This window comes from Schistocerca gregaria, chromosome 3 (genome assembly GCF_023897955.1).
Source record: "Schistocerca gregaria isolate iqSchGreg1 chromosome 3, iqSchGreg1.2, whole genome shotgun sequence".
NCBI lineage: Eukaryota > Metazoa > Arthropoda > Insecta > Orthoptera > Acrididae > Schistocerca > Schistocerca gregaria.
This window is the reverse complement of record NC_064922.1, coordinates 235,774,243-235,800,588: the sequence shown is the minus strand read 5'-3', so window position 1 is coordinate 235,800,588 and position 26,346 is coordinate 235,774,243. Positions and strand designations below refer to the sequence as shown.

Genomic DNA, 26,346 nt, shown 5'->3' with positions numbered 1-26,346 from the left:
TTGGTTTCCGAACAGATATCTTACGACTATGCAGACACAGTCATCACCATCATCTTCAAACAGTTTTGGTCATCACGTGCTTTTCCCTGCACACATACATCCAGTCATTTTCAATTGACTATACCATCAGAAGATGTTTACGTCACATGGGGGATGACAAACTTTAAATGGAACATACACTGAACTGAAATTAAAGAGTCACTCTTAGCAAGCTGCGTCTCCTACCTTCCAAACTTTACAGAAGCTCTCCTGCGAACGAGAGATACTGGCAGAAGTAAAGCTGTGAGTACCGAGTGGTAGTCGTGCTTCGGTAGCTCAGATGGTAGAGCACTTGCCCGCAAAAGGCAAACGTCCCGAGTTCGAGTCTCGGTCGGGCACACAGTTTTAATCTGCCAGGAAGTTTCATATCAGTGCAGACTCCACTGCAGAGTGAAAATCTTATTCTGGATACAGTTCTGTTGCATATGCACCTTAGCAATCTACATAATATTGCAGCCCAGTACGTAGAGTTGCCTTTATCATCTTCACATTTATTTCATCTATTCAAGCTGCCTTTCCTGTTTTCATTCTTCTGACTGCTAGTCAAGCATCTAATACTGTATTATCTTTCTATTTTTTTCACATCGAGATCCTCCCGCTGTACTTCTATTTTCATAATTATTTTTACATTTAGTAGTTTGTCAAAGTACTCTTTCCACCTTTGTCTTATCTCCTTTGGTTGTGATATTAGTTCACCACAAGCTCCTTTCATCAGCTTTGTGTAAATTCTTTCATTTTCCTTAAAATTCTTTCTGCTTTCCTGGTATTTCCATTTGCTTTCTTCAATTTTGTCTCTGTTCTATTCTTGTCATGAGTTATTCTTTTCCTTAACTGCTTCCTTCACCTGCTATTTTTCTGATGGTGTCTCCTTATCCTTCATCCTTACAGACATCCTGCTACATGTGTCCTCCACATTATTTACAAATGTCTATTCAAACTTACCCCATTCCTCTTCCACATTTCAATAGTTAAGCACTTGGGACTTAAAGCTTAAGCAACTCACCAAACTTTTTCTGTACCTTTCTGTCTTCTTGCTTTTACACTTCTATTTTCTTCTACTTTATTGCCTGTATTCTTTCCATTTTACCCATCCTCATTTTTGCCACCTTTACTCAATGGTCTCCACGAGAAGCTTCTCCTGGAAATGCAGTTACACCCATAAACTGCCAACGATTTTGCTTTTCCACCAGGAAGTAGTCCTCGTCCTTCTTTCTCCCCAACCATTTGGCTATTTTTCTTACTGAATCACATACGCCAATAAGCCATACATTTATTTTACAAAACTCACATAATTTCTGTAACATAATTCATTACAGTTTTTCATCATTCTTTCTCCCATTTTCAAATCCAGGAATGTAACAATATTATGAGAAGGAAAGTTGCTACTCACAATATAGCAGAGATGTTGAGTCACAGACAGGCACAACAAAACACACTTACAATCATAGCTTTCGGCCATTAAGGCTTTCGTCAACAATACACACACACACACACACACACACACACACACACACACACACACACTCGCACTCCTGCAAATGGAACTCGCTCACATGACTGCAGTCTCAGACAACTGAAACCACACACTGCAATGTCGTATGTGTCTATTGTCGACAAAGGCCTTAATGACCGAAAGCTATAATTGTGAGTCTTTTTTTTTTTTTTTTGCCTATCTGCTACTCAGCATCTCCACTACATTGTTTCTCCCATTTTCATACAACCAATTATCTTTTCATTCCCTAGCTGTTCATTTCCCACATAAGACATTAAATCATCCATCACTATCAACATCCACATCCATAATTTCATTCTCAAATTTCTCTCAGCAGTCTTCTATGTTCTCCTCTTTATTTCCTGTCTGTGATGCACATATTTAGATGAAGTCCTTCAATCCACTACTCCTCAGCCAAATCTTCATCATTCTGTCACTTGTGTATTTCACTATGTCCACATTTACTTCTTGTGTTGCTTTTACTGGAAAACAAACTTAACCCTATGGTTAGGCCATTCTTTAAAAAGGGGGGAAATGTCAAATGACTCATTGAAATTAATTAGTTGGATGATATCTGAGACATCTGGAGAGTTAAGATGGAAGGGGGTGGGTGGGAAAAGGGGGTGGTAGTGGCTGACTGAAGCTTTGAATTGCTCCAAAGATGTTCCTTGACAGCCCTGCTTACACAGCAATGACCACTAAAGAAAAAAGTTCCAAGTTCAAGTTTAGAACTGGCAGAAAATTTTAATTTGTCATAAAATTTCATTTCACTGCATAATTTGATTCAGAGTGATATATTAGCAGAATATAATGTTATGCTAAGGCTAAACGGCCCACCATCTTGTCCTTTCTAACTGGGTTTTGGTCCAACAGAGACGCGCAAGAAAGCCACTCCTGAATTCTGATAAGTAAAAGACTGTTCGTGAAGTATGCTCAGATATCTGGGGTGGTAAAACAATGTTGGTGAAAAAAGATTTCTAAGCTGTAGACAATTTTGGTATGATATGATGGTTCATTTAAGTACACATTACGTCTATACTGATTTTCTTTCAATCATATCAATTAATTTGATACCATTCTTTGGTGCTACAACTTTTCTTTTCTGGTCTTTACTGTTATTTGGCTTTTCCTCTTCATTATTCTTGCCACTTTCTGCACTTGGTTTCTGTAACATAAATCACTACAGTTTTTCCATCAAATCTACCTATATTTTTTATTCTATTGCAAACCCACTCCAGTCAGTACACTATCTTCTAACATATCTCTTTCTCTAGACCTCCAACCACCATCTCTCTATATTAACTTCTGAAAAGCTGAATTTCATGCACAGATCTGCAATATCCGATTTCCGTTTCAGGCTGTAAAATCTATACCATGATTTTGAAGTATCGGTGAGGTTTTCTTGTATGTGTTGTTGTTACCTACTTTTTTATACCTTTCTCTTACATCCTGGGTTTGTACAGCTCCAGGACAATTCTACAACCTCAGAATACTGCGTTCTTTGATTACCTGCATAAAGTAGGGTATACAGTAAAACATGCCAAAGGACTATGTGATTTTTGACAAGTAGTGTTCTTTTAGCTAGATCTGATGTGGTTTAGAAATAACAGGAGTTAAGATAATCAATCATCATATACTGGAGGTACTGAGAAATGAACTGGCTTATCAATAAGAAATAGAACGTTAACAACAAAATGGGAAGGACAGACTGCTACTCACCACATAGAGGAGGTGTTGAGTAACAGAAAGACACAATAAAAAGACTGCTAAAATATTAAGCTTTCAAAGTTTTTCTTCCAAAATAGAAAAAACACACACACACACACACACACACACAAACAAGCACAACTCACACATATGTGACCACTGTCTCTGGGTGCCGGAGCCTGACTGACTCCATCTGACATGAGCAGCAATCTACTAGGGTGGGTAGTGGGCATTAGGAGGAGGCATTGTGTGGGAAGGGGGAGGGACAGCACAGTGTGGGTATGAGAAGATACTGTGCTGCCTGTGGGAGTGTGCAGGGATGTGGTAGGGACAGGATAGGGCTGCTAGGTGCAGTATCAGGAGATGTATGTTGTGGAGAGAGGCTGGTGAAGGGGAAGAGGAAAAGGAGAGAAGTGGAGAAGGTTCAGGCCGAGGAGGTTACAGAAATGAAGGATATGTTGTAGGGAGAGATTCCAAACGCACAATTCAAAAAAGATAGTGTCAGTAGGAAGTATTCAGATGGTGCAGGCTGTAAAGCAGTCATTAAAGTGAAGTATGCCATGTTGGGCAGCATGTTCAGCAACTGGGTGGTTCACCTCTTTGTTGGCTATAGTTTGTGGAGGCCATTCATGTGGACAGACAGCTTGTTAGTTGCCATGCCTGCACAGAATGCGGCAAAGTGATTGCAACTTAATTTGTAGATCACACAGCTGCTTTCACAAGTACCCCTGCCTTTACTGGGGTGGGAGATGCCTGCGACATGACTGGAGTAGGTTTATTTGTTTTGTTTTAGGGCACAAAAACAACTAGGGACATACATGCCCAAGGAAAAACTGTAGAACACAAAGACAAAGAGATGAGTTCAAAATGACTACACATCAATCCCAAACAACGAACAACAAGACAGCTAAAAACAGGGACATGGAGAAAGGTTTATAAAATACGTCATAGAGAAACGGATGTCAAGAACCAAAAATTAAATGACCTTTGCCATATTGCTATGATGTACAAAAAGTAAAACACAGTCGGGAACCCATGTGTCGTTCACTAAAACGTCCAACAACTCAAATGGCAAATACGAAAGAGAACATAAGTGGTTAAAATAAGAGCATTCCTTAAGGAAATGGCAGACACTAAAAAAAACTGGGTGCAATGATCACAAACACGTAACACATGGTAATGGCTAAAAAGACAGTGCCCAATACGCAACCTAATTAAAATGATCTTGCAGTGAGAGGGCGGAGAGGAGGTAGTCCAAACCACTGGGAGAGGCTTAATAGCTCAGAGCTTATTCCTATGAAGGGGTGGACCAGTGGTGATGCCAAAGTGACACCACCTGCTAACAGACAGCAACACGGAGATCATCGGAAGGAATATAAGAACTAGCAGGCTAAGGTACGAGGACTGCAGCCTTGGCAGCACTGTCAGTGGCCTTGTTTCTTGTCAAACCAATGTGACCAGGAACCCACATGAACACCATAGGGGTTCCATCAAGAGTGAGCAGTGATAGCTTTCTTGGACCTTTGCACTACGGGATGGACGGTGTGCAGCACAAAGAGGCCTTGAAGGGCATTGAGAGATGATGCAATTGAAAAGCCTGTGTTGTCAGATGTACTGTGTGGCCTAATAAAGGGTGAAGAGCTATGCTATAAATACTGAGAGCAGTGTTCCAGAAGCGAATACCAAAAATCGTTGGTGCCAATAACAAAGACACACCTAACACCACGGTCAGTCTGAGAGCCATCGTGTGCACAACAGTACTATCGTGAAATTCCATGCGAAGCGTGAAGGCGATAGAGCAAGACTGGAGTAGTGTCCTTAGAAACCGAATGAAGGCCAAGGTGAACACAAGGTGCCACATGAAGCAAGGTGGTGAAGGGTTCACACCCACTGGGAAAATTGCAGGTACCTTGAAGTTAAGCTGCAGGAGCGAGAGCCGAGAGCAAACTCCAGGCAGTAATAGAGAAGAGGAACATGTCCCACACTGGTGATCAAACGAGTCATCGAAGAAGGAGGCATAGGATGGGCGGCCAAGCATGGCAGACATACAGCATGCATTTCTACTGAGAAGAAAGTCATGGTGGTAGGACACCAGTAATTCAGCAACTTCTGCATACAGACTCTCAATCGGGCTAGTGTGAAAGGTGCCAGTGGCCAAAGGGATGCCATGATGATGGATAGTCTTGAGATGGTCTAAGAGGGACAGACATGCAGATGAATAAAATAAGCACCCATAATCTTAAGTTTCGAATGGACAAGGGACCAGTACAAATGGAGGAGGGTCGATTTGCACCCCACAAAGTACCAATAAGGACATGTAGAACACTGAGGGATCGCATACAGCGGTCTGCGAGGTATGACGCATGAGAGGACCAAGGAAGTTTCCTATTGAGGATGATCCCCAGAAATTTCATAGTTCAAATGAATGGAAGAGCAACAGGTCCAAGATGTGGGGGAGAAACCTATTGTGCCACCAGAAATTCATACAAACGGTTGGTCAGTGGAAAAACGAAAGCCACTGTCAATGCTCCATAAGTAAAGATGATTGATACATCGCTGAGGACGCCGCGCAGTGAGACAGGTCCGTGGAGTATTGCAGTGGAGTAGGTGGAAGTGGGATGATGTGTAGGAAGGATTTTCATCTAAGACTGTTGCAGGGATGTGAGACATGAGTCAAGTGGTTGCGAGCAGGGGTTTAGCAGGGGGTGGTGGAATACCACTGTGGGAGGGGTGGCGAGGATACTGGAGAGGACATAGTGAGAGGTAACTGAAACTTTGGCGGGGAATGTGATTCAGTTGCTCCAGTCCTGGGTGGTACTGAGTCATGACAGGGGCGCTCCTTTGTGACCGGACAGTGTGTTTGTGGGACGTGGGAGATGAGTGGAATGATAAGACATGGGAGATCTATTTCTGGACAAGATTGGGAGGGTAGTTTTGGTCTGTGAAGGCCTCAGTGTCACCATTCAGATACTTGGAGAGAGACTGCTTGTTGCTACAGACGTCACAACCACGGGTAGCTAGGCTGCATGGAAGAGGCTCCTTGGTATGCAATGGGCAGCTGCTGTCGGAAGTGGAGATATTGTTGGTGGTTGGTATGTTTGATGTGGAGGTCAAAATTGAGGAGGGGGCTTAAGTTGAGGATTATCAGGTAAAATGAATCGAGGAGAAGGTGTTGAGGTTCTGGAAGGAATGTGGATAGGGTGTCCTCACCTTCGATCCAAATTACAAAGGTGTCACCAGTGAATCTGAACCAAGCGAGGGGTTTGGGGGTTCTGTACCATAGATAGTTGGGGATACAGCTGGTCACAGTGACCTGGAAGTAGGTTGTAGGTTTGAAGTCAGTTGGATGTTCAAAAAGGTAGTGTTCCATAGTGGCAAGGTCATGGGCATTGGGGATGGAAGTGTAGAGGGAGGTGACATTGACAGTAAATAGAACATTATAGCTCAGCTTATGAGACTTTCATTCTTCTTCACAGCAACCACAAAGCTAATTAGTAAAAGTGCGCTCCAAACTGAATGAAGTCATTTCTATTATCTTTATTCACTCAACTGACTGTATTGCAGCAAAGATTTTCCAGCAGTTCTGTAATGCAATCTGAACATCCAGGTGTGATCATTATTTTATGATTTTTTCCATTTGTATTAACTGGATATTAAAATGGGCTAAGAATAAAACTTGACACAACTGAAATTCAATTTTTGGGAATAATTTTTTATATTTTTATTCAATGATGGAACATAAATATTCTTCACATGATTAGGTAGGTAGACAATAAGTCCAATATAAACCAAAAGCAATGATACTGTGTATCACTGAAAATTATTTAAAACACTTACAGCTCTGATGGTTCCTTCCAATCCAAGATGAAGCCCGTGTGGCCCATTCATATGCTTCAACATTACAGCATTAGCGAAATGTTCATAAGGCAGGATTATCTTGCCATTCTCTCTCAATATCAAACGACCTTGAGCATCTAGTGCCACACGAGATGCCATCATCCTAAAATTGAATAACATACTGGTAACACCAAAAACACTATTATATTTAAATCACAATGTTTACGATCTAACAAAAAGTTTTTGTTTCATGTTTTAAAATTCAACAGCTTACAACCAGCTGTCAAAATAGGAACCACTCACAACAAAGCTGTATAAGGGACATAAAGTTAGAGCATGAAAAATGATGGAAGGACTTATGGACTGAATATTGGATATGTGACATTTACATAAAACTGGCAGGCATCTAGACAATGTCCCTCCAAGCAAAATACTGCACAAAATTATTTCCTTTACATCTAAATGACTACTATGTCATTTAAGTGTTTTGGAAAAGGGTTCAGAGAACCACTTTCAGACTATTCTAGACCATTCCACTCTCAAACAGCATGTGGCAAATATGAACACAGAAATATTTCTGCACAAGCTCAGATTTGTATTATTTTATTGCAACTGCCATTCTCCCTGTTTGGGAGGAATCAACAAAATAATTTGGCTTTCAGAGGAGAAAGCTAGTGCTTGAAATTTTATGAAAAGATCTCACCAAAACAGAATATGCTTTTGTTTTAATGAGTGCCACTAAAACTCACATATTATATTTGTGATACTCTCTCCACTATATCATGATAATACAAAATGAGCTGACCTCCTTCGAACTTGTTCTTCATGTGCTATCTATCCTATATGTTAAGGACTCCACACTGCACAGCAATATTCCAGAAGAGGACAAACAAGTTGTTCACAATTGTAATCCCTAGGTACCTCATTGAATCAACATCTTTTAAATTGTTTGTGATTTATTGTGTGACTAAAAATTAATGGACTTTTTAAGTACTCATATGGAGGTCCTCACACTATTTACTGTTTAGGGTCAACTGCCATTTTTTCACAATAAAGATTTCTTGTCTGAAACATTTTGCAATTTGTTTTGATCTTCTAATAACTTTACTAGGCAGAAAATGACAGTGTTATTTGCAAATAGTCTAATCATTTATATAAATTAGGAAAAGCTGGTGGCTTATAACACTTCCTTGAGGAACCCCAGATATCAGTCCTGTTTCACTTTATGGTTTGACGTCAATTGCTACGAACAGTGACCTATCTGACAGGAAATTGAGAATCCAGTTGCCCAACTGAAATGAAACACCATAGGATTGCTTGTGAGAAACTGTGTCAAAAGCATTCTGGAAATCTAGAAATATGTAACCAACTTGAAATCCCATGCTGGTTGCACTTATTACTTCAGGTGAATAAAGAGCCACTTGTGTTTCACAAAAATGATATTTTTTGAGTACGTGCTGGTTGTATGTCAACAAATTGTTTGCTTCGAGGCATTTCATAATGATGGAACACAGTACATGTTCCATAATCCTCTGAATAACACACACTTTGAACCATTTTCAAAAATACAGATCATTTTCAGCAACAATCAAAACTACACACACTTGAGTAGTCTGTTTTACAGTGTCACATATTCTCTCTAATACAACATCTTTCAAACTGTACATCTTTTTATCACAGCTCTCTCTTCCAGCACACGCACGAACAGTACATCATAGTAGATGTAACAGATTATGCAAATAAAATTAAGAGTAGGACATACTACTACCCATTTCATGTACAAAATCATGACTAATAAAAACAGCACAGAGTAAAATGTAAATGCCTTGGTAATGCTGTCTACTACGCAACAACCTAAAAAAAAGCAGACATGTGATTGAATGGGAAAGGAAGGATCTCGTTTTGATGGGTAGGAGTACTACGTCTGTGTTATTCAGACAAAAGCATAAAGGTTGAAAAGAGCTAGGAGGGAAAGAACATAATCTGTGGGAAATCTTTCAGATGAATTTATTTGCACACAGCCAGAATATTTGTGTATAAAATGGTGAAATAACACCTAATAGTCAAAGGTGTCACGCATATCATATGTAAGATTTCAATACCAGCTATTAGTCCCTTGAGTTTTCCTGAGAAAATGCTTGGAGGATAACATCGCTGTGATTAACATTTGGAAGTACAAACCCTTTGTATAGGAACACAGCACAGAATACAATGTGCAAAATGTTTTGCACTTTTTCATATGGATATGATGTATATAATAGGGAGTTGGGAGTAAGAGTTCAACAAAAGCATATTGTAAGGTGAGTGAGTGGTTTAATACAAAGTGTGGTAGAAGTGGGAAGAATTTTGAGGAAGGGAACAATAAAAGGCAATTAAAGCCTTGGTAAAGGAGGTTCACCTCGTGCTTTTCTGCTCCCAACCCTTTGTCATATGGGTCATACTTGTTTGAGAGACCCACACATCCATCCAGTTCATTCTATTCCAATTTTGTCACTGACGTATCACACCACAACTGAGGTAGAATCACCTGTGAAAGCACCTATTTTATATATAAGCTCTGTTGAAACTACTGCGCAGTTTTCTACTTAGGCATTACTACCAACCAAGAATCCACCACTGGGCCATTCCATGCCAAGTGGTTTCATTTTGAAAACAGTTCCTGCATGACCATAAAGGATTTTCATAAAATTTTGTGCAAACATCTGCACATTCCCTATGAACACTGGTAAAGTTTTACTTTTGCCAATATAATATTTGCAGAGGTACAGTCATTTGGTTGATACTACAGCGCAGCTATACAAAGTGCACCCCTGAAGTTTCACCAACTTTGATGTATAATATTTCCGCAATTTTTTCTTAAAAGAGAAAACTAAGCCTTCTTGTACAATTTTTTGCACTCTCTTAAGAGAAAAAATGAATAGAAGATTTCTTGAGCAATTTTCATATTGATAATTTGAAGCCAATTCAGCCAAAAAATGTTTAAAAAATAAAAGGTAAATTTATTTTTAGTGACTATGGGACTATGTGGGGATAAACTTGAAACTTTTCGCATAATAACCTACCCACATGTGGAACAAGAGTGTAAAGATGACCAATTGTATAAATGTGTTGCTATTGTCCTTGGTGGCTTGTCCATTTCTCGTTTCTTGTAAAGTCAGAAAACCAGTATCCACATACATCTACGTGAGCATTTTGCAGTTCACAGTTAAGTGTCTGGCAGAGGTTAAATCAAACCTCCTTCAAGCTATTTCTCTTCCATTCCATTCTCTAATAGCGCATGGGAAAAATGAACTCTTAACTCTTTCCGTGTCAGCTCTGATTTCTCTTTTTTTTTATGATCATTTCTTCCTATGTAGGAAGATATATTTAATATTTTCACACTTTAATGAGCAAGTTGGTAATTGAAATTTCATGAGGCGATCTTTCCATAATGAATAATGCCTTTGTTTTAAGGATTAACCAATGGAAAATCGAGACTAAACAATGGAAAATCAAGGATGAAATGTAACAATATCATGAAAAGGATAGTTGCTACTCTCCATACAGTGGAGATGCTGAGTCACAGATAAGCACAACAAAAAGACTGTCAGAAAGTGAGCTTTCGGCCAACAAGGCTTTTGTTGAAAGTAGACCCCCCCACCCACAGCCTATGTGGTCGTGTGTGAGAAAGGTGATGTGACGTGTGTGTGTGTGTGTGTGTGTGTGCGCGCGCGCGCACGCGTTTTTTCGACAAGGGCCTTGTAAGCTAAAAGCTCACTTTTGTGTGTGTGTGTGTGTGTCTTTTTTTTCTAACGACAGCTCTGCATTTTCGCAGTATGGTAAGTAGTAACTATATCCTTTCCATAATTTTGTTTCAAAGACTGCTATCCAGATTCGTCTCTCATATCCTTGGCACTCACCCATCTATTTCATAACAACTCACAAGCACTACCCCCCCCCTTTTTTTTTTTTTTTTTTTTTTTTTTTCCCCCCGATGCCCTCCATCAATTCTGTCTGATATGGATCCCATACAGCAGAGCAATACTGTATAACAGGTGGACAAGCAGTAAGCAGTCTCTTTAGCAGACCTGTTGCACTTTCCAAGTGTTCTGCCCATAAATCACAGTCTTTGGTTTGCTTTGCCCAAAACATTATCTACATGATTTTTCCAATTTAGGATATTTGTAATTGTAACCCCAAAATATTTAGTTGAATTTACAGCCTTTAGACTGTGCGATTTATTGTGTAACCAAAATTTAGTAGATTCTCTTTAGTACTCATGTGGATAACTTCAAACCTTTCATTATTTACAGTCAGTTGCCACCTTTTTAAGTATACAAATGTTGTCGAAATCATTCTGCAACTGGTCTTTTATCATGTAATGACTTTACAAGATGGTAAGTGACAGCATCATCTGCAAATAATCTATGAGGGGCATTCAAATAGCAATAAAACACATTTTTTCCCCCTGAAAGCAGGTCGGTATTATTCAAGATTACAATATACAATATCGTTCTCCATTTTTCTGTCTACAAAACCCTGCTTTTCAACATAATCTCAGTTCAATATGATGGTCTATTGCCACTGTGGCGAGGAACCCAGGAGGCACACATCTTTGAGTATTCCAACAAGTGGACATGTGTGTCACCACTATGAACAGAGACATCCAAGTGAGCAGCGAGGTGTAACTTTATGATCCAAGTGAGCAGCGAGGTGTTTCTTTATAATGTGTCAATTACCTCGAATGAAGTGTCCACATGGTGCAACATTGCACGAGTCACAGTTGTGTGCAGCCGGTTGGCATGCAGGAGATCAGACCGGTTTGCACGCACCTTGTTGTGATGATGACAGATGCCTTGCCCAATGACTCACCGTGCTTCTGTTCACCGCTAGGTCTCGTAAACATTCTGCAGGTATCTATGAATATCTGCAATGCTCAGGTTTACCGTCAAAAGAAACTCAATGACAGCTCTATACTTGGTATGCATCTCAATTTAAAAACGCCATCCTGAAGGCTATGTATAGCGCCACCATCTACTGGAAGGCCATGAAAATATAGGGGCGAAGTGGGAATATTCTACGAAGTCCTACAACAAAATCTGCAAAAAAATCTGCATTTTTTTCAGTTGAAATTGGCCAGGAAAAAATGAAAAATAAGGTGTTGCACTACCTACTGAATGCCCCTTGTAATAGGGATGCTCAGATTGTCACCTGAACTGTTTATGTAGATCAGGAACAGAAGAGGGTCTAAAACACTTCCTTGGGGAATTATTAGCATTACTTCTGTTTTACTCTATGACTTTCTGCCCATTACTATGAACTGTGAACTTTCTTACAGGAACTCATGAATCCAGTTACACCCCACAGACATGCATTTTGATTAGAAGTCACTTACGAGGAGCAGTGTTAAAACCTCCTGGAAACCTAAAAATCAATTTGACATCCTCTGTCAATAGCACTCACTACTTCAAGAGAATATAGAGCTAGGTGTGTTTCACAAGAATTATATTTTCGGAATCTGTGTCGGCTATTTGTCAATAAATTCAAACACAGTATATGTTCCAAAATCCTACTGCAAACCAGAACTGGTGATATCGGTTAAGCAGATTATTTCCCTTCTTGGGAGTTGGTGTGACTTGTGCAACTTTCCCATAGCCATCGAGGCCACACCTGACAGCTGTGCAGTAGCATCCATGGCTTGGTTTGTTTACCACATGTTCTCAAACCTGGTAAGGGTTCCTTTATGCAAGATCCCAATACTTATGATACATTTGTTGGAAAATGTCATTCTCTGTAATTTTTATTCATTTCGTGTCTTCTGCTACATAAACCTACGTTCTGCGAACATCTGTGTGTTGTGTTACATTCTAGTATTTTTAAGTCGGCCTGCTGCCAAGAAGTTACCTGTACAGCCCACCAAAATATAAGTTTTTATTAACTGAAGACATGCGCGGAGAAACGGACTGGCCCTCCAGTGTAGGAGCTCGGAGGTGAGTGTTGCCATCTGTTGCTGGGTACGGGAATTGTTAAAATGGCTCAAATGGCTCTGATCACTATGGGATTTAACATCTGAGGTCATCAGTCCCCTAGAACTTAGAACTACTTAAACCTAACTAACCTAAGGACATCTCACACATCCATACAAGAGGTCGCTCGGTTCCAGACTGTAGCGCCTAGAACCGCTCGGTCACTGGGGCCGGGTGAACTGTCAAAATTAACATCGGTCTCACCCCTACATATCCTAATGTACCTAGCAACAGATGGCAGCACTTGCCTCTGGGTTTTTGCATTTGAGGGTTGACCTGTTTTTCCACTCGTTTCCAATTATTATAGATTAAGTGTGTTACAGAGCCTTTTATGTGAAAGCAGTGTCATACGTAACAAATGTGTGTGATGACGTAGGTTAGTATGGGAGAAACAAGTTAAGACTGTTGATTAATGTTTCACAGGGCTAATCGGAGAGTGGAAGCTAGCAAAATATCACTTGGGCTCTCCCATGGAGTTGTAGAGTATGTGGTCGAGACAAGAAAATAGTTAATCAGGCAGAATTAGAAATGGCATATTCTGAATTAGATAGCTTGAAGGGGGAAAGAGACAATACGAGCTGGGGGAAGGTGACAAGTAATAGGCAAAAGCAGAAAACCTCAGAAACCAAATTTCAAATTCCGGTTTGCAGTATCATGACAAATTACCTGACATAGGAGAAGGGCCTCAGCCAGTTTTTGAGCAAAGTAAAGTGCAGCAGATTCGTAGGAACATCTTTGCGGCTAGGTCAGTTGAACAATTGGGTAGAAAGAAAGAAAAAAGAGTCCTGCTGATAGGTAGCAATCCTGAGAGGTGTCTAGGTCAAATACTACAGGAAAGGCTATATGTAAAACACCAGGTCAGAAATATAGTGAAACCTAATGTCAGACTTATCCGGGTGACAGAGAACATAAGATATGTTGATGGAGAACACCTTGTATTTTTGTAGGAGCAGCAGGAAGCAACCAGGATATCAACTGATAGTATTAATGGTGACTGGAGGAAATAGGAACAGCAATGGCACACACTCGTTCGCGGTTTGCGGAGACTTTGCAGCACCATGAGCATCTAGAGATTAATGATGCTGTTAGCTATTTGACCAAAGAGCTGAGTGGATTGTTTTGGCTCAAATGAAGACGCAGAACTGTGCCGTGCCTGTTGCTGCATTTGCGAGATGGATAGACACAGTTCATGGCCTGTAACTGAAGAGCAGAAACACGGAATGGTTAGCTGGGCAACTTGCGGAAAGTGAAGGTGGGCCACAAGTACACAAGACAAAATCCCTGTTATTAATGGAGCCTTAGTGCCACGTATTTTGCTTTAGAGTAGGATTATAGACAGGCAGTATTGAAAGAAATTAAAGCAGAACTGGAACTTAATATATGTAATGTTTCCAGAAAAAAAAATCATCAGAACATTATTGGATTGAAAAATAGATAAATGAGACACTTATACACCTAGATGATGTGGAAAATTCTGAAGTGATAGATATCGGTGCCTCTCTGAATACCATGTAATCACAGGGATGAATAAATCAAATATCAGGTAAATCACGTGCAGGGAAGTAGTGGGACACTGGCTGATAACTTCTTTTGTCGTCAGTGTTCAGGCTGAAACAATTAACGTGCACCCAACTGTCTATGGCCTATCTTATCATGGTGCACTACTAAACAAAGTTAACATTATAGCACGTTGCAGAAGCAACGGAAAAAGCATGCAAAGTTCAGCAGAATGCGAAATCGGGAAGATTGGCTAAAATTTACAGACGCGCGAAATTTGGCACGGACTTCAATGCGAGATGCCTTTAATAGGTTCCACAACGAAACATTGTCTCGAAATTTGGTAGAAAATCCCAAGAAATTCTGGTCGTATGTAAAGTACACAAGCGGCAAGACGCAGTCAATACCTACGCTGCGCAGTGACGATGGTACTAAAGCGGAGTTATTGAACGCAGTTTTCTGAAATCCCTTCACCAGGGAAGACGAATGGAATATTCCGGAAGTTGAAACACGAACAGCTGCTAGCATGAGTTTCTTGCAAGTAGATACCTTAGGCGTTGCGAAGCAACTCAAATCGCTTGATACGGGCAAGTCTTCAGGTCCAGATTGAATACCTATTTAGGTTCCTTTCAGATTACGCTGATACAATAGGTCCCTACTTAGCAATCATATACAACCGCTCACTCACCGATAGATCTGTACTTACAGATTGGAAAATTGCGCAGGTTGCACCAGTGTTTAAGAAAGGTAGTAGGAATAATCCATCAAATTACAGACCTATATCATTGACGTCGCTTTGCAGTAGGGTTTTGGAGCATATACTATATTCAAACATTATGAATCACCTCGAAGGAAATGATCTATTGATACATAATCAGAATGGCTTCACAAAACATCGTTCTTGTGCAATGCAGCTAGCTCTTTATTCTGCTATCGACAGGGGATCTCAAGTTGATTCCTTATTTCTAGATTTCTGTACAGCTTTTGACACTGTTCCTCGCAAGCAACTTCTAATCAAGCTGCGGGCCTGTGGGGTATCATCTCAGTTGTGCAACTGGATTTGTGATTTCCTGTCAGCAAGGTCGCAGTTCGTAGTGATAGACGGCAAATCATCGAGCAAAACTAAAGTGGTATCAGGTGTTCCCCAGGGAAGCGTCCTGGGACCTCTGCTGTTTCTGATCTTTATAAATGACCTGGGTGACAATCTGAGCAGTTCTCTTAGGTTGTTCGCAGATGATGCTGTAATTTACCGCCTGGTAAGGTCATACGAAGACCAGTATCAGTTGCAAAGCGATTTAGAAAAGATTGCAGTATGGTGTGGCAGAAGGCAGTTGACGCTAAATAACGAAAAGTGTGAGGTGATCCACATGAGTTCCAAAAGAAATACGTTGGAATTCGATTACTCGATAAATAGTACAATTCTCAAGGCTGTCAATTCAACTAAGTACCTGGGTGTTAAAATTACGTACAACTTCAGTTGGAAAGACCACATAGATAATATTGTGGGGAAGGTGAGCCAAAGGTTGCGTTTCATTGGTAGGACACTTAGAAGATGCAACAAGTGCACTAGAGAGACAGCTTACACTACACTCGTTCGTCTTCTGTTAGAATATTGCCGCGCGGTGTGGGATCCTTTCCAGGTGGGATTGACGAAGGACATCGAAAGGGTGCAAAAAAGGGCAGCTCGTTTTGTATTATCACATAATAGGGAAGAAGGTGTGGCAGATATGATACGCGAGTTGGGATGGAAGTCATTAAAGCAAAGACGTTATTCGTCGTGGCGAGATCTATTTACGAAATTTCAGTCACCAACTTTCTCTTCCGAGTGCAAAAATATTGTGTTGGGCCCAACCTACATAGGTAGGAATGATCATCAAAATAAAATAAGAGAAATCAGAGCTCGAACAGAAAGGTTTAGGTGTTCGTTTTTCCTGCGCGCTGTTCGAGAGTGGAATGGTGGAGAGATAGTATGATTGTGGTTCGATGAACCCTCTGCCAAGCACTTATATCTGAATTGCAGAGTAATCATGTAGATGTAGATTTCATTAAGTGTCAGAGACCAAAGCTAGAAGGGGTCTCTTTCAAGATCCTAGGCTTATGTTTCCTTCAAGCCACTTGAATTTTTTTTACAGATTTCATTGATTTGTTATAGAATATAAATACTATATACACTGTTGGCCAACAATGTAACTGAGGATGCTGGAATAACTGTAATAATGTGCTGTTTCAGAACCCAGTACTTGTCATTCCTTGATGGCCAGTAACATGAATTTAATGGGCCCTGTGAGTGTACACAGCATATTAAAGCATCCTTCTGCTCAGAAAAAGTCCCACACACATTTCCAATTCATCACTCTTTTTCATAAATGCATGCAGCATATTGTGTTGGCTGGAGGTCGAATGCTAATATATCTCCTTCACTCTTGTCTCTCATTTTGGGCAGGAAAGGCGATGCAGCATTTGAAATAGTGCCGACCTGAATTATTGTTTCATCAGTTGGCAAAAATTACAAGATTTTTTTTCTATAGTTCCTGTTACAGCACACCCATGTTTAACCCTCTCTTCTTGTAACACTTAATTTCATTCAATTTCTTCTTCTTTTAAATGAATCAAATTTATGAAAAACAGAGTGGTGGATTGGAAACGTCTGATAGGCTTCTAATAAGCAGAAGGATGCTTTAATAAGCTTTATGTACTCACATGGCCCAGGAAACATATTTTATTGGCCTTCAAGGAGTGACAAGAAGGTGTACTGGGTTTTGGAACAGCACATTCTTGCAGTTACTGCAGCAGCCATGGCATTATTCACCAGCAATATACATAGCACATACTACTATGGCAAATTAATGAAACTTCTAGAAAATTCAAATAAACCGAAGGAAATACAAGCTTGGGATCTTACAAGAGACCTCTTCTAACTTTGGCCTCAGACACTCTGGATAATAAAAAATACATACAGGTACTGACAAATATGCATCCTATTTTATGTACTTTACATTATTTTTCAACATAATCACCACACCGGTTCACACTTTTGCCCCACCACAGCACTAAATTTGAGATGCCTCTGTGGTGGAATTCATCCAACTGACTATGGAACCACTGGCGGACGGCTGTCTTAGCTTAATAATTATTTGTGAATCATGCCAGGAACTTCTTCAGTGATCTGAAAATGTGGACATCACTGCAGGCAAGGTCTGGACTGTATGGTGGGTGGTCCAGAATCTCCCAGGTAAATACCCAGAGCTTCTCGGCAGTTCTGGTTGCCATATGTGGTCTCACATTATTGTGGAGCAGAATCACTCTGGCCATGGTGAGAATCCCTTGGTACCTTTGTCTGATGGCAGCTCTCAGATTAGGAAGTGTGGAACAACAATTGTCGGCACTGATGGTTGCTCCTCATGGCATAAATCCAGCAGGAGTGGCCCATGGCTATCCCAGAATGCCATTAACATCACTTTCCCAACATATGGTGCTGAATGGAACTTTTTGGTCACAGACAAACCAGGACATTTCCATAGGTATCCATGTTTCATCGCCAGTAACAATGGGGTCCAGGAAACCCATATCTTCCTTGGATTACCATACCACATGTTTCAGTGAAGACATCATGCACTTGCCTTTCATCTTGTCATCCAACTGCTTAGGCACCCACCTCAACGACCCATGAACGAAGTTGTAAGCACTCTCATGCAATATGTCAAGCTCCTGAAAAATTGCTGCGATGAGAACACTCCAATCTGCTTTCACCATTGCATCCATGTGGGAAATTTTATCAGTCAATGAAGAACACATCCTCCCTGATCGATCACTGTCACGCATGGCTTCACAGCCTTTGTCGGATTCACACCACCACCTTAAAGTTGTCAAAATGAGGCAGTTTTCCTGCTGCACTTCCATGTAGATGTTGATGGGTGTTTATCCCTAGCTCCATAGAAAACGAATCACACTTCGTTGCTCTAATGCTGTGGACGAGTGAAGCACAACCGCCATCTTTAACAACTGACAGCAGTGTCATGTGGCGGACCTACCAGCATATAAGGCTAGCACAAACCAGGAAAGGTCCAGTGCTGGGAAAAGGGCAAAGACTTTCTGATTTTTCCTCATATTATCAGGCTAGGAATTCTGTGTGGGTGCGGTTGTACAACTATCGGGTGTAGCTAAGGGGATGAGCCAATCCATGTTAGATCAACACACTTTAAATAGAATCATTACCTAGCCATTTCAGATTTTGCAAAATTTGGTATATTCATAGTGGGTGCTGAGGCTAAGAAAAATAACAGATCTCAGTTTTTTTTATTTCAGACTGTTTCTGAAATATTGGAATGTAAAATTTTACAAAAACTGACCAAAATAGCAGGAGCAGACTTTTTTTAAATCATTCTAGGAGCTGCCCTAATTGCACTATAAAGCTGGGAAAAGCGTCATTTTGCAGCATTTTCATGCTCTTTCCCGTGACTTGCAACATGGTGTAGGCTCTAATCAAAAATTTTTTCAAAATACAATTTTAAAATGTTATTTCTTTCCAAAAATGTCCATAATTTAAAATTTTCAAAGTACGTCAATAAAAAATCACATGGCAAAATATAAATATGGGATGATGATGGGTACATTATCAACAAAAAATTCAATCACTATGAATTTAATTAAAATATACAGACAAGAAAGAGAAAGAGAGAGAGAGAGAGAGAGAGAGAGAGAGAGAGAGAGAAATATCAAAATATCATCAACTCAAAACAAAACCAATCAGCATACTGTATAATTAAATTCAATCGATTGCTTACTTTAATTTTATACAATTTAAATTAATATCCTATTAATTGAAAAATACAGAGCCAGTCAGTGATAAAGATGTTGAAGATGAAGTTTCTTCTGGATATAAGATAATTATTCCAGACAAAGATCCAGACTTCACCAAAATTTCAATGGTTGTTTGAACACTTAACACATCACTTCAAGAACTACACTAGATCCCAACTGAAAAAAAAAAGAAAACATCAAAGCACTCTGTCAAATCAAAAGTGGAAAAATAGGAGGGAAAAAATCACATCCTTGTCAACAGAAAAAACTTTTTTTTGCTGCTGAAGCTTCTTTATCAGATAATGATACTGAAATTGACAAATTTCCTCTCCAAAACCTCACAACAAACTTTTTTAAAATTCTAAATGTTAAGGAAAAAACTAAAGAATCACACAATTTTAATTGAAAAGTGTAGTATCAGGAGGATACTGTGCAAATTTGATGCTGTTAATTACACGGTTCAGCAAAAAACGTTAAGTTTATGGCAGGTCCAAATCCAAAAGCAGGGAAATGTTTACCAATAGAAACTGTCAAACCTGTACATTCATTTTATGAAAAAGATGAAGATAGCCAGGTATTAAAGACTGTTTGATAGTAACAGAATCATATGGAAACTGAAAATTAATAATATTCTGTGAAACCTTAAAGAAGCTCACAGGCATTTTAAAGACAAGTTTCCTACCATAACAATAGGTTTTTCTAAAATTGCTGGGTTGAGACCAAAACACTGCATATTAGTTGGACGGAGTGGCACACACTCCAACTGCGTACGCACAACTCAACAACACAAAAAATAAATAACTGAAAATGAAAAACTAAAAACAGTAACAAATGGCAACTTAAACAATTACCAGCAATGCATTGTAAAAATGCTTTGCAACCCATGGTCAACTGATTGCAACTTGGGGAAATTGTGACTATTGCCCAAGTGAAACTGAAATACGTAAAATTTTACAAGTCTCTCTTGATGAAAATCTGGTTAAATGACTCGAGTTCTGCCAGTAGCTGTCTGTTGACCACTGTAATCTGAAAATCATACAGAAAACTTCTGAAGGATTTACAGCTTTATTCTTTTGCATGACATCCTCTTTGGTTCAGCATGACTTCATTGCCAAGCAGCAAAGAGTATTTTTTAAATCCACAAAACAAAACCTTAATGAACTGAAATTTGTTGTTACATGTGATATTTCAGAAAATTACAGGATGCTTCTACAGTGTGAAGCTCACAGTTACCACTGGACTAGTCAGCAGATTATTAAACATCCTTTTGCTATTAACTACAAACAGTTACACAAAACTGAGTATGTGAGCTTTGTCATCGTTTCTGATTGTCCAGAGCACAATGCAATTGCTGTTTATGCCTTTCAAAAGAAGCTAATTTCATATTTGACAAATAAATTTCAAAAGCTTAAAAAAGATTTACTATTTTTCAGATGTTCTGCTGCTCAATACAAAAATACGAAAAACTTTCTGAATCTTTGCCTTCATGAGGAAGACTTCAACATAAAAATCGAGTGCACTTTTCAGCCACACCACATGGGAAGGACGTGTGATGGAGTAGGGGGTTTCATTAAGATACTGGTAGATCGTCCAAGTTTGCAAAGGCCATACCAACCAGATACAAACCCTATGAGGCTATTTGAGTGATAACGAAACAAAAATATATGCCGCCTTTCCCACTGTAGAATATTAGGCTGCTTCCGAAATGGTCTTAAAAAGCTGGCTTGAAGAAGTGTTGACAACCAAAAGAACACATCAATTTCATGCATCCATTCCCAACTCTACATCAACTAAAAGTGAAATACTTTTCATATGATGTGCAGAGTTGGGAGAGGGAGGTAACTACATTACTGGACAAATCGAAATTATGAGATATATCAGTCTATGCCACCACTGAGTATGACAAAACTGAGTGAAGAAGTTGATGAAATGAAAATAACTTTTCTTTATCCATGTAGACTGTCTACATTGCTCTCCTATCCTACTCAAGCGGTTGGGCTGTGGGTGTTAGTTATGGATGTTCTCACAAAAGTAAATCCATTTACTCTGACTAGGAGAGCATATATTCTTGTTGAAAGTGATGCAAGCCAAACCAAACCGGCTTTTTGAAAATGTTATCTGCGAAGGCCCAAAATAATTTTTTGGGAAACTGATTTCAACTCAGACTTTTTCCTTAGGTTAGTATTAACTTATATTTTGTAGATAGTTGTTTAGAAATTGTTCTTAGTTTCTATTGTGTTGCATTCAATTGTATTAAGATACACATTACTCAAAAACAAGCCATCACGTAATTAATAGTTCTGGTCCAAGCAACATGGAACAGAGCTATTACAGCAATAATTAAACTTTTTTCATGCCTTATTTAAATTTGAATTTATAGGTCCAATGTCCAACATTTTTGTTTTACCAATTAACAGGCTATTAGTTTTGCATCAAATTAAAGTAAGCTGAACTTAATTATAGAGTATACTTATTGGTTTTGTTTTAAGATGATGGTATTTTGATACTTCTGATAGTTTAGTTATCTTTCTGTATATTTTAATTAAATTCCTATTTGTTAAAGTAGGTTTGGTAAAAATTGGACTTATATGACCATGTGTCTTGATCACTGGTCTGTGCGCCCGCCGAATAGCATTCCAGCATTAGCAATCGATTTTACACCAGTCACCAATTAGAAACATGTGGAAGCTAGGTTCACTGGTGTAAAAAATCATCATAATGTTGGCATGTTGCTATTACAGGTGAAAAACTTTCTGCTGCTGGTGATTGTGCTGTTAGGGAGTTTGTTGGGGGTGGGGAAGTGTAGGAAAATAAACTGGTAGCTGATCAGTTATACAACACTGATGAGACTGGGTTAAACTATAAAACGCTGCCTCAGCCACAGGCTCAGCACTTGCATAGGAAGACAGCCTAAAAAAACAGCACTTACTGTTTACTACCAAGCCCAAAAAAGTGCTTGGACGAATGGTAATTTCGTTAAAGAATTGTTTTTGGTGCATTTGTCCTGGCTGTCAAAAAATACTCAAATTCCAGGAACCTATTACCACCCCATGTAACTGCAGTGCTAGATAAAGCCCCATGCCACTCTCCTGTGTCTTAACTTGAACAAGGCAACATGAAAGCTATGTTTTTGCCCCTCCCTCCTCCTCCTCCTCCACAAGTAAGTGTAATTTTCTTATTTAATTTTGATTTATGACATTATTTTGAGCTCTGTAAATGACTCATTTCATTCTCCTCTGATTATCTGACCTTCACAGCTTTCCAACTATCTCATGGTCCCAGATGTAATGGTTAGTCAAGGTTCAACTTTTTTTTAGTGAAAACCAAGTTACGAACATTTTTTTAACAATGAATCCATCACCATCCCATATTTATATTTTGTCACGTGATTAACAACGGAACTAAGTACTTATGGAAATATTATCAAAATTTCAGATTATGCACTTTCTGGAAAAAAATCAATCAAAATCTCAACCTGTATTTTGAAAAAAAATTTATTAATTAGGACCTATGTTGTGTTGTACACCACTGGAAAGAGCATAAAAAATGATGCAAAATAACGCCTTTCCCAGGTCTATGGTTCAATTAGGACTTCTTCTAGAGTAATTTTTTTGGACAGTTTTTGGAAATTTTACATAGCCATATTTAAGGAATGGTTTGAAATAAAAAATTGAAATTTGGCATTTTCTTAATCTCAGTACCCACAATGAGTGTATCACATTTAAGAAAATCTAGAATGGTAAGGTACACTGCGTGTGTGTATTTGACACAGAATGATCCAGATGCTGGGTTTCACAATTTAAAAGAAACAAGGAGTGAACAAGCCAGCATGGCAAGAAATAGCAACACATTTATATCATTTTTCATCAGTTTTCTAATGAGCCACATAAATTGCAAACTATGTGAACACAAAATATGCTGTACTTTAAACTAGAATTAAACTGACATATCAACAGTATTGCACAATAAAAGAGACAGTGCAAGTCCAGGACTCAGACCTACGCATGTTCCTTTCATGACCAGTGTTTTCTCAACTGCTGGCTGAGGTCATCAGACAGACACTGACTATTCCATATACCTTCATAATATACTTCCCACATGGTATTAGTAGAAAAAGTATTACAAGATAACCTCTACATATCCATTCACATTCTGCAAACCTTTGTCCTGCTCATAGCAGATATCCTCTCTTCTCATTTCAGCTGCATATGGAATGTGATAATCAGCATGTATTTTAGTACATGTCAATTCCCATTTTTCGGCATTTCCATGATGCCCTCCCATGATTACTCATGTTGCCCTTCCTTGTAAATGTTCATCTCACTCAGTTGGTATAAACTGGTCTGAAAATTCATGTTGTATGTCATTACTTTAGTAGATGCTCAATAATAAGCACAATACACAAGTATGCGCTTATTTTGCTGGACTGCATGATGAAGATAAATGGTGCTCCGCAATACTGCTCCCCTCCCCCAACAGTCTGTGTGAGGTGGAACAATCGTTCTCTTCTCCTTACATCATCATCCATTAAAAAAAGAATATTTTAAAAAATCAACTTTGTGATGAAAGAGATATAAAAATTCAATTCTGAAATGTAATACAAACTCAGTAAAATATTTATTATAAATAAGGAAGTTCTTACTGTAAGTAGGCAGCACTTGGTAGCATTGATGCTTCCTTTAATTCGCTGAAGCACTGTAACAATTCCACTGATGGATTCCATCCTTTATTTTGCAAATATAATTGAAGCAGCATGTACAACTTTTCTGTCACATAACCAGCACCAGCAAATGGAGGGCCCATCTCAGTTTGTATTCCCTTTGCAACTATATTCTTCATGGTTTCGGCAAGATCCATCGGACTTTTGGGAATTTCCCCTGGTAGTCTGCATGACAAAAAACATTTATAAATTTTAGCAGCTGTTTCAACGCAACAAAAATTAATTAAGAACTACGATATCTTCAGCAATTTATTCATAAAAGGCGTAAGTCGGAATAAATAAGATATTGAAACTCAGTAACCTATAATGGAATATAAAAGTAACAATCACATTATCAGAGTAATTTATAACTATTTGTTGCCTTATGGCGAAAACTATGCAAAATACCATTTATATGGCATTTTTAAATCGTTTTGACCACAGAAAACTTCATACACTTTAATAAAATAACAACTTAAATTTTAATGTCATACATCTTATTCAGGTTTGACCAAAAGTCAATCACGCTCATCAAAAGTAGTGGGGATGAGTAAGTCCAGCAGTTTTTTCCACTGACGAATGTAAAATACTCATTTGCTATCGAATATCGTTTGAAAACTGCATTTTTTTATGTTAATTCTGCTATCTCACATATTTACTTCGCGTAAAACACTGCCAAACACCATACGCAAATGTTACTTTTTTTCTCCTGATTAAAAAAAAAGCAAGGCTTGGGTTGACTACAGACAAACTTCGATGTCTCTTCCGCACTCTTCGATTAGAAAATTATTTCGTTTACTTACCCGAACCCAACCTTAATATTTGGAAGGTGATTCAAGCCAGTGTGTTACGATGACCAGTTGCGTCTTGTTACCATGGCAACAGGTGAATTGTCTTCGGAAATGGAGCGTAAAGATGTCTTTTGAACTGTTCCCTCCCGTATAAGGAACAGCTGATTGATATATCGAATAGCCTCCTTGACTCTGTTCGATAGTTGAGCGCAAGCGCGTGATGATCGATCTGTACACGAAGAAGTTGGGGCAATTCGAAATTAAGACAGTACGAAGGAGTGTGTAATTCGCATTGTTTGTCATGATATATTCCGCATAAAAATACTTATCTGCCTATGAGAAATCTAGTGCGAGAGTAATGTATAATGCTACCAATACTGTATGAGTTACAGTTATTTCTTGATATGTCTTAAATAATGACATCGTGCGAAATGTGTGAAGTTTTCAAGTGTTGAGCCCGCAAATAAGTTTTCCGCTCTTCCATTGGCAGCCAGTACAGTCATTTTAGGAAAAGTGAACATGTAGGCCAGTAAATTTCGAAGTTCACAAACCAACAACGCACATACACCGTTATCTAATGGAAATGAAGCAGTCGTGTTCACCAATAAATTATTCCGTGCTATAGCTGATGAGTGGCAGCCTATTGTTAGCTCTAGTAGCCTAACCTGAAAATGACAACCACGTTTTTAAAATACATAAAGCAGCTCTCAACCATTTCACATCAGAGCTTGCTTCAGTAGTATTCTGGCCTTCATATTCTCAGACTTGTATTCCAGAACTTATTTTAACGTTGACATCGAAGTGGGAACTATAGTCAACTATTGTTGGACACGTAAACATAACGTAGCAGATTGCTGAACACTAGCTACGCATGCATGAATCCAGGGACCTGTAAGTCAGCTATCATTAAACACTAAAATAAGGGAAAGAAAATATGGATTGTGGTACAATTGAAGACAGGTACTGAAAGAATATATCATATAGGTCAACATATGTGTAGATGAAATAAAAAAAAAAATCCGAGTGGAAGAACCAGATGATCAAATACTACTCAGAATTGTCTTCTGCATGGAACCAGATGTTAATGCATGCAATGCCCAAAATAATACATATTCTAATATTTGCCTGTTCTGCCTTGTTTCTGCTGCTGCCATCTTTATTGTGGATTATTCGTTTCGAATCTGCACCAAAAAGTGCTTGTATGTTGTTTCTCATATATGCAACGTTTTAATTGTGCTCTTTAGTATTTTTCATTTGATACTTTTAGCCTAACGTTACCTGCAGCACCACATGTGAAATGCTACCTATTTCCTCTTCTCCAGTTTCGCTGTGTTTTACATCCATACTGTTCTGTTCTACAGATTTAGAGGTCACACTCTTTTTCCTTGGTTTGAAACTACTAAAGATATTTTATTGGGGAAAGTTTTCTTTGTTTCCAGCAATTTGGTTCTGATGTGCCTCTTAGTTTAAGCAGGATCG

General features: G+C 38.9%; 1 protein-coding gene across 3 annotated transcripts in view; it reads right to left on the bottom strand.

Annotated features, from left to right (window-relative positions):
• The window catches only part of LOC126354264 (uncharacterized), an 80,349-nt gene extending 55,335 nt beyond the window's left edge, over positions 1 to 25,014 (bottom strand). Inside the window, exons 1-3 of one of the 3 annotated variants that reach the window (XM_050003790.1) lie at positions 24,880 to 25,014; positions 24,020 to 24,262; positions 7,076 to 7,238 (exon numbers count right to left, since the gene is read on the bottom strand). In XM_050003790.1, coding sequence (XP_049859747.1) covers positions 7,076 to 7,238; positions 24,020 to 24,234 — 378 coding nt within the window. In that variant the 5' untranslated portion in view covers positions 24,235 to 24,262; positions 24,880 to 25,014. The other 2 variants (XM_050003789.1, XM_050003791.1) reach the window with 2 other exon arrangements.
• Between the last annotated feature and the right edge of the window lie 1,332 nt (positions 25,015 to 26,346).